Source organism: Trypanosoma conorhini (genome assembly GCF_003719485.1).
Source record: "Trypanosoma conorhini strain 025E chromosome Unknown Tco_14.4_contig_00709, whole genome shotgun sequence".
Taxonomy (NCBI): domain Eukaryota; phylum Euglenozoa; class Kinetoplastea; order Trypanosomatida; family Trypanosomatidae; genus Trypanosoma; species Trypanosoma conorhini.
Genome location: NW_021704801.1, coordinates 1 through 8,660, shown reverse-complemented (window position 1 = coordinate 8,660; position 8,660 = coordinate 1). Strand labels below are relative to the sequence as shown.

Sequence of the window (8,660 nt, the reverse complement as noted above, 5' to 3'; positions counted from 1 at the left end):
CTTCTTTTATTCCGTCTGGTTTCCGTAGAGAAACACCGTCAATAGTTGCGATGAGGTCACCCACCTTTTACTTTTGTTGGTTGTTGCTGTGGTTTCGATCACATCCAAAACGTGCTGTAAGAAAAGAAAAAAAGACGAAGATGAAAGAAAAGAAGGGGAAGTGAAAGCAGAACTCTGTCATGCTCCTCTGGCCCCACAGACTCAAACCCCCGAGGCAGCATAAAGTGTTCCGCCATGAACCCACGCCTGTTCGGCATGTCGGTCTTGTGCCTACCAGCGAAAACGCCTTCGCTGCGGCGCGGAAACTCCAAAAGAATCTTTTACACAAGCACAGACTTAAAGGGGGCGACAGAAATAACAAAAACGACACACACACACACACACACACACAGAGGAACTCATACAATGCAGGGCATCGTTGACTTGTGAGCACTGACTCTTGCCCCTCGTTCGTCACACAGCACTCACCTCCGCCGCACGCAGCAGCCTAAAATCCAGCCGCCAGATGGCAATCGTGAAATCTCCGCTGGCCGAGGCAAAAAGATAGACGGAGTCTTCCTCTTGCTTGGTCTTGCCGTTTGCTGCACCGCACCAGCGTGGGCGTCGCACGTCATACCCAAACGCGGCACGCTCCGCCGACGACGCAGGCACCAGAGCGACTTCATTGACAGGGCCACTGTGGTATGTCAAGATGGATACGACGCGTCCCGAACCCTCATCATACAGACGCATCGTGTGATCCCATGACCCTACCACAGCCAAGTGTCGCTGCAGCGCCACGCTACCTAAGCCCTTGCGTAGGGAGACCTCCCACTGTATGGCAAGAGACATGATGTCATCTGCCTCGCTGCAGTGAGTGCCGCGCTGCGCATCCTCTTGGCTCAAAACAGCGTAGCAGTGGAGTTGTCCATCCGCAGAGGTACAAAGGAGGACGCTGCCAGACCACACACACGTTAACGCCGTTTCTGCAAAGGCGCGAACGATGGCAAGCCGCCCTCCAGCGACGTTATTCAGTGTCACATGTCCACTCTCAAACGCGACAGCAAAATGAGCACTGTCCCTGTAGTTGATACACATAACCATCCCACACCTTGCCCCCACCCCAGATGCCGAAAATGTTTTGCTGCATCTCACGCACACACCCACACGATTCGCTCCGTCGCCGTCAAGTAAACCGATACTCCACAAACTGATCATTCCATCCGTGTCGTGCGGAATCGCCAACTGCAGCTCCCTGCAAGAGACGGAAACACAAGGCACGGCACAAAATCCATGCTGTGGCACGTTGATAGTGTGCAACAACTCCACAGACGCCCCTCCAACTTCGGTCGCATCAAGCTCCTCAACGTCATCATCCTCGTCATCGCAGCGCAAAACGGCTCTCCAAACGTAAACGTGCCGATTCCTGCATTGGGTGTAGAAACAGATAGTCTCCCCCTCCCCGCTTGCCGCGGCGTCCACCCCCTGAAAAGTGAGGAATCCAACCTTTAGTACACCAGTGTTCGCAAAAAAGGCAGGCGTCGCCTCCCCTTGGATGTTGGTCTCCGCAGCCAAAGAGGCCCTGTTGACCGCGTGAAACGACAGCAAAGGTGCGCGCAGCTCAAGATCCCACAACTTGACAACGCCGTCGCCATCACCGCTCAGCAAAAGCCGTGTAAACACCTGCTGCTCATCCATGGCACAGGTCATGACAGCGCTGCTATGCTGTTTAAGGACAAAAAGGGGTTGATGTGCCTTCTGACTACACATCCTCGCTGGCGCTCGCTCCCTAGCACGCCCTCGCCCAGAACAACAAAGCAGTCTAACACCAAAAAGGGAGGAGGTGGAGGCAGCAATAAGAAGAAAGAAGCAAAAGTATATATATATATATATATACATACATATCTCCAGACGCGGAGCATGCGTTCCTTTGTGCGTGCTAACAATTGAAGGGATGAGGCTAAGGTTAGTCGACTGCTATAAAAGCAAAAATAAAAATAAATAGATAAAAACACACAACGATAGCGATAGGGACACGCGTGTGCAATACGGACAAAGAAAGACGGCAAATTTTAAACCCAGGCGCCCTCATCATTTCTCATCCACTTGCACATAGAATCCATGGCGGTTGTTGGGCTCAAAGTTATCGGTTGCTGTTTCTGCCGCATCCAAGAGGAAAATTTTGCTTTCCCCTCCCAAGCGCACGATAATTGCGGCCTCGTTGCTGAGTTCCGACTCATTGATCACCCAGGCAAAGACTTACGCCCAAAATGCTCGACTTTCAGCGTTGTCAGTTTGAACAGCCCAACAGGCCCTCTGCGTTCTCACTGTGGAGAGCGCAACGGTGAACGACAGCTCCGCCCGCAGCTTGGCGGATGTGAGAGCCTCATTCGTCCACAGACAGACGTCACGCACGTCCGTCAACTTCGCGGTGACATCTACGTCCTTCGATCCTACCGCCTCCTCTCTGCTCACATCGCGTGCGCAGAGCCTGGCAAGATCTCTTGTGAGAAAAAGATGCCGCACTGTGGGGATCACGCACCCAGGTGTCAGCATCGTGGCGGTGGCCCCGCGAACGGCACACTGCAAAAAGTACTTTGCTTGAAGCACCAATGAAGCACTCACAAGATTAGATGGCAGTTGCACACCTTCAATAAGAATATGTTGCGCCGCTCAGGCGAGGGAGGAAGTAAAAGCAGCAGGGTGCGTGGAGTGGTTCGCTTTACCCACCTGAAGAATAAGCCAAAGACGATTTCTGGCGTTCAGCAACAATTTGTCGCACCCGCGTCTGCAACTCCTGGGCCTCTGCTGCAAATTCTGCATCTGCGCGAAGAAATTCATGAGAAAGTTCTCTTTGATCCTGCGCTCCCGCTTGCTTCTGGCGCTTCACGTAATGTACACTTTCCTCCAGCATCTTCTCAAGGCACTGACTCAACGCCCCTTCCACATTACTGGGGGAGCTCTTTGTCACCGCACGTCGCAGTGGTACGTGGGCTTGCGTGGCGTGTTCTCCCAGGAAGAGGGACTTCTGGTGAAGAAACTCCTGTAAATTCCCTCGAGATCGATGTGTAGTTTGTTGAACCGCCTCCTCCCTTTTCAAGTCCTCAGGGGAAAAGTCAGAGAGGCTCCGCATCTCATCCAGAGCCAAGTCAGGACTTTCCTCTGGAATTGGCTTAAACATCAGTTCGGTTGACTCACTCGGCATCACGGTTTCGTCTTCCTCCTCCTCCGTGAAATCAGCATAGCCGTTCACACCTGCAAGAGAGGTGTATGCCTCGGGGCTCTCGCCAATACCTTTCGCGGTCTCCTCAATGCGACGCAGAAGCTCTGACTCCATTTTCTGGCCAGTGCGTAGCAAGTAAACCAGATGTTCAAGGGCCAAAAAGGCGGTTTGGCGTTCTCTTGTAGCTTCACCTGGGGCACCTCTGATCGCCCCAAGCTCTCGCTTTGCAGTTTCAATTTTTTGTCTTACTTCTGTCAGAGGGCTTTCAGTAGACATCCTTGCTTCTTGGCGCAGTCCAGCGTACTGCTGACACAAACGATTCCATACAATAAGGTAGTTTTGCAGCCACTGTCGTTTATTTGATTGCAACAACAGCGGTGTTACACCTTGACGTCGTGCGGATTGCATCTCCTCATTCAAGAAGTGCATCATCTGTTGATCGTAACTTTCCAAAGCTCGTTGGTACGCCAAAGTCGTCACCTCATTTTGCGAGGATTCAGTTGCATTCTTATTCGCCCTCTCTGTTTCGTCTTGAAGGTCGCGGCACTGAAGCTGAAGCTTTTGAGTGTCAGCCTGTATCTCCTTGAGGTACGCCTCCAATGCATTCACGTCATCCTGCAACGGCGATGACTCCAGCTTCTCCGTCTCTGTTAACTGTGCAGATTCGGTTTCCACTTCATTACGCGCCTCCACCAGCCGCCGAAGATAATCCTCTTCCTCGCGAATGCGATTCCTAAACGCCTGCTCATCTGCAGCTTGACATTCTAGCAACCACCTCACCTGCTGTCGTACTTGGCGAAGTTCCCTTCGCACAGTATGTAATCGTTCCTGTCGATTGTTCATCAGGGTTTGAATGGACTCCCGCTGTTTTTCGCCCTCCTCAATTTCCTCCTTGAGAGCGCAGATGCGAGACCTAGCTTCGACACACCTGGACCACATCTCACCCCACTGAAATGCATGGTCGCTCACCTGACGCAATTCCCGCCAACGCGCTGAAAGGATATCTAGCTCTCCAGCGAGACATGCCAATTCCGACTCAAGGTTTTCTTTTTCACATACAAGTTGGGCGCGGCAAGAACGTTCATGGCATTCTACTTCCACTGTTATGTTGGCTTGCAGCGCCTGGATGCGTCTTTGCTGCCCCTCCAAGATGTCTTCTAGCTCGTTCGCTTGTTGCGCAAAACCCCCATCTTCGTCCCGGCGTAATTGTCGTTTCTCCACCACAACTCTCCCCGCTTTGGGCTCTGGAGCCACGGACATTAATGCTTTTGGCAGGCTAAAAGACATTGACACATAAGTCACCTAGACACAGAGAAAGAAAATAAAATAAAGACAAAAGAAATGGGACAGTGTGTGATAAATCCACTCGACTGTTCTCCAACAGAGAAAACAGAGGAGGCATTGGGCCAAGTGTGGGCCAGCAGGCGCAGGCAGGCAATGAGAGAATCATAATGGGCCCATTTTTTTTGTGTATATATTTATAATTAGCTGAAGATTCATTTCCTAAGAAAAAAAAATGAAGAGGCTGAAGTGTTTCATGGGGAATTGTTCCACTGTTTTCCTTTTCATTTTTTCTTCTTACAGGAAGAAAAACCATAACAAGCGGACAAGCCAAAGTGTATGTTCCAAAAAGATAGGGAATGAGAAACAAAAAAAAAAAAGCAAACACACTCTTGGCGCGTCTTGCATTTACATCCGACTTTGTTTTACATGCGTTTCATTTTTTCACTTTTTTTTTTTTGTAGTTTCTTTGTCCGCTGGAGCTCTTTAAGAAATATTGGAAGTACATCAAAATGGACTTTTAAAAAAATGTATCCCACCGCTTACACAGGCAGGAACTCACATACATACTCAATACATAATACAAGCACATTGATGAGAAGGAAAAAGGAAGGAGAAGAGAGAGCAAGCTCATTTACTTTTTTTTTATATTGTTGCCGTCTTGCCTTCCCTCCAATCAGCTCTTCAGAAGAAGAGGCTTGTTACCATCTTCGTAGAGGCAGAGGGCGTCCCTTCCAACCTTTTCCTCCTGGGCAGCGGCGTAATCTGTGCTTTTAAATTGTGTGTGGTCATCAACGTTGTCCAGCGGCAGCCCTCGCATGTTAATTCTCTCCTTGAGTGGAGTTTCATTAACATGCAGAAGACCCAAAAGTTCTTCCCATATCTCCTCAGGCACGTTGGAACCCTCCAAAAACAGAGTATGAAGCTGGTGATTCACTTTCAAAGCATTATACAGAGCCTCGCCACCAGCCTCCCCGATGGGATTATAATCCAAGTAGAGAGCCTCAATTTTTCGATTGCGCCGTAGCAAATCCGCAATCATCTCACACCCAAGATCGGTTATCTGGTTCAATCCAAGATCAACGGCACGTAATGTAGGAGAGTCCGCCAGAACGTCACACAAAAGACGAACGTCATTGTCGTTCAGCTTGTAGGTTTCATCCTGTCCATTCAGGTTAATCATTTCATCACGGAATTTGCCGCCTCTGAATCGGAGAAGTATCTTTTTCAATTTAATTGAGCCTGCATTTAGGGACAATAATTCATTGATTGCATTTACAGTCTCTTCGGGGATTTCGTTACCCTCCAGATTGAGGGTAAGGACATGGTGATGCTCTTGTAAGAATAGAACAAGATCCTTTCCCCCTTTAACCCCAACACGGTTATCTGACAGATTCACATGTATAATCGATGGGGATCGAGAGAGAGCTTCCAGAAGAAAAGGCATACTTTCGCACGTCAACTTATTATGCGATAAATCAAGCGATACAATGTGGGTATTTTTCACTAGCGACGCAGAAAGTAGTTGACAAGCTGAGTCTGTAAAAGGTACTTCAGGATCCTTAAATATGACCTCTGGGATATCCTCATTGGCTTCAATCCTTGCCAAGAGAGGCTTCAGTGACTTTGGCTGAACGTTCACCATAAGCTCACGATTCATTGCGCAAAAGACATCTGCCGAAACACTTTCGGGAGTAAACACCTGTTGAAGTGAAGTGTTTGTTTTCAATATCTCAATCAGGGCATTAACTCCAGCAGAAGTCACTTCAGTTCCAACAAGCTTAAGTGTATCCAACTTGATATGTGGTGACAATAAAGCCTTGGATAATTCCTGGAGGCTCTCATCATTCACAGGATTAAATGACAAATCCAGTGAAAGAATACCACAACCTTCTTCCGCAAGAAGCGCAGCAAGAGATTGGCATCCTTTAGTTCCAATTTTATTGCCTTGAAGAAGCAAACTTTCCACAAATGATCTTCCTCGCAAATGAACACAAAGTGTTTCGATAGAAGCATCATCAAGCGGACGCGGACAATTTTCTCGTCGCAGATCCACTTTTCGTAAGGATTCATCTCCACCTTGTAGTCTGTACACCGCATCTTTAAGGCATTTGGGTTCCTTGTTGAGGTCTGCCGCTTCAACCACCTTAGTGTACATATCTTTCGTAACTCCTGTTTTGTCCAACACAACCCGAATGAGACGATCATTGTATTTCAACATTTCAGGAAATCCTTCTACTCCTTCATCGTAAATCGCGTTGTTGGATAAATCCAAGTCCTGGAGCGCATTATTCGTACGAAGAGCAGCGCAGAGACGTTGAGCGCCACGATTTGATATAGAATTATCTGAAAGGTTCAAATGGGTGATACAAGTGTTGGACATCAGCATTTCAGCTATAGAGGCAGCCCCTGTGTCGGCAATCACATTCTTGGACAAATTCAAAGAAGTCACCGTCGTATTTAATACCAACGCCTGACAAAGCAACCTCACTGAGGCATCATTGTAATATCCTTCATCTGGTCCTCCTGACAATGAAATCGATTTCAAACTTGGCTCATTTGATTCAATTTCAACAACAAGCTTTCGAATGATTTTAGGTGATTGGTTAATAAGAAGCAAACCTTCCACTTCATTTAGGTAATCATTACCAATAAAATTGTTGGTGACGTTGACATTCTTTATCTTATCATTGGCCCGAAGCGTGTTCAAAAGCGAAAGAGCTGCTTCATCATTGATTCGATTTCCCGCAAGGTTAACTTCCTCCAGAGAAGCATGCTGTACAATGCACTGAAAAAGTGTAATGGCTCCTTTAGAAGTGATACCATTGTTTGGAAATGCAATGACCCGAATATGGAAATTAAGTCTCAGCGCCTCCGCCAAAAGTCCCAAGCCTTTGTCACCAAAGCCACAGTTCCCCAGATTCAGTTCCAACAAATTTGTCGAGTACCTTAGGACAGGGGAAATGAAATATGCCGCTTTCTCCAACCCCTCTTCCCACTGAAGGTTTACTACTGTACATGATGGATTGTTGGTCCGAATTCCAACCACCGCTTGCTTCAAGGAATGGGGTTGCTTATTAAGCTCACATTCATGGTTAATAATCGACCGTACTTTGGATGTCACAGACGTTTCATTCAAGTCAAAAAAGGTAATTTTGCCATTCTTTTCAAAAAGCGTTTTTGGCAAAGTTTGTGCTGCATAATTACCAATACGAATATTTTTGGCAAAAGACAGTGACGAAATTGTTGGATGAGACTGAAGATGGGAGGATTCAATAAACTGTGCAAGTCCCACGTCAGATATACCATTGTCGCTGAAATCCAGATGAGTCAGAGTGCTTTGGCTGATCAATGCTCCAATCGCCCCAGCTCCAGCGTCCCCCAGTGAACACCCAGAAAGAATCAGTCTTTCCAAACCATCCACGTTTTGTACATAAAAATTTACCAGGCGAGGGTCCAGTTTGTTGTAGTTCATCCCAGATATATTTAATTCATCTGCTTCACGTGTACGCAAGCCCCTTCGGATGTCTTCTGTAAAAGTCTTTCCTTGAGCCAAGAGTGCCAAATTATGGACATATGCTTTTGAGCACGGATTTCCTTCGAGGTCAAGGAAATTGGGGTAATCCAGAGCATCGAAAACCTTAATAAATGCCTCCGCCCCGACGTCAGAAATTTTGTTGTTTGCAAGTCCCAACTCCTTTACTTGGGGCGATTTTTGAAGAAAACGCGCAAGTAATTTGGCCCCCTCTGAAGTTATTTCATTCCGTGAAAGATCAATGTGCTCAACAGGAATGGAAGAAATCTCCATGGCAGCAATAAGAATCTCAAGCTGGTCATCCCCCAATTGCTCGCTGCACCAGTGCACAGTATTTGTGCCTTTCCTTGAAAGGACACCCAAGAGATCGTCAAAGGTTGACATTTCGATGACGTCCTTTGTAATAATAATATATAAAAAAGGATTTTTTCCTCCCTTTTTGTCGGTACAGAATGGAAAAGGAGAAGAAGGAGGAAAAACAAGAACAACATTTAAATCAAACCAAAGCAGCAACCGAAAAAGAAACAAAACAGCATACCTATATAGAACCATGAGAAAATGAAAAGGAAAAAAAAATATTAAAAAGCAAACAAGGAAAAAGGTCGTTTAGTAATACAATTAACGCATCCCCTCTCTCGCTCT

General features: G+C 47.2%; 4 protein-coding genes across 4 annotated transcripts, besides 5 other annotated features; 1 reads left to right on the top strand and 3 right to left on the bottom strand.

Annotated features, from left to right (window-relative positions):
- Window positions 1–118: 118 nt before the first annotated feature.
- Window positions 119–171: a microsatellite.
- A 195-nt stretch (window positions 172–366) lies between these two features.
- Window positions 367–391: a microsatellite.
- Window positions 392–453: 62 nt separating this feature from the next.
- Tco025E_08154 (uncharacterized protein) lies at window positions 454–1,749 on the bottom strand (the record flags this gene model as incomplete). The annotated part of the gene is made up of 1 exon (XM_029375009.1): window positions 454–1,749. One exon carries the CDS (start codon window positions 1,747–1,749, stop codon window positions 454–456), a length of 1,296 nt encoding a protein of 431 aa, XP_029224875.1.
- A 106-nt stretch (window positions 1,750–1,855) lies between these two features.
- Window positions 1,856–1,884: a microsatellite.
- Window positions 1,885–1,958: 74 nt separating this feature from the next.
- Window positions 1,959–1,991: a microsatellite.
- Window positions 1,992–2,100: 109 nt separating this feature from the next.
- Window positions 2,101–2,595, top strand: Tco025E_08153 (uncharacterized protein; the record flags this gene model as incomplete). The annotated part of the gene is made up of 1 exon (XM_029375008.1): window positions 2,101–2,595. One exon carries the CDS (start codon window positions 2,101–2,103, stop codon window positions 2,593–2,595), a length of 495 nt encoding a protein of 164 aa, XP_029224874.1.
- A 106-nt stretch (window positions 2,596–2,701) lies between these two features.
- Tco025E_08152 (uncharacterized protein) lies at window positions 2,702–4,462 on the bottom strand (the record flags this gene model as incomplete). Its single annotated transcript, XM_029375007.1, has 1 exon — window positions 2,702–4,462. One exon carries the CDS (start codon window positions 4,460–4,462, stop codon window positions 2,702–2,704), a length of 1,761 nt encoding a protein of 586 aa, XP_029224873.1.
- Window positions 4,463–4,516: 54 nt separating this feature from the next.
- Window positions 4,517–4,544: a microsatellite.
- A 615-nt stretch (window positions 4,545–5,159) lies between these two features.
- On the bottom strand, window positions 5,160–8,402 carry Tco025E_08151 (putative paraflagellar rod component; the record flags this gene model as incomplete). The annotated part of the gene is made up of 1 exon (XM_029375006.1): window positions 5,160–8,402. The coding sequence occupies one exon, from the start codon at window positions 8,400–8,402 to the stop codon at window positions 5,160–5,162; it is 3,243 nt and encodes a 1,080-aa protein (XP_029224872.1).
- Between the last annotated feature and the right edge of the window lie 258 nt (window positions 8,403–8,660).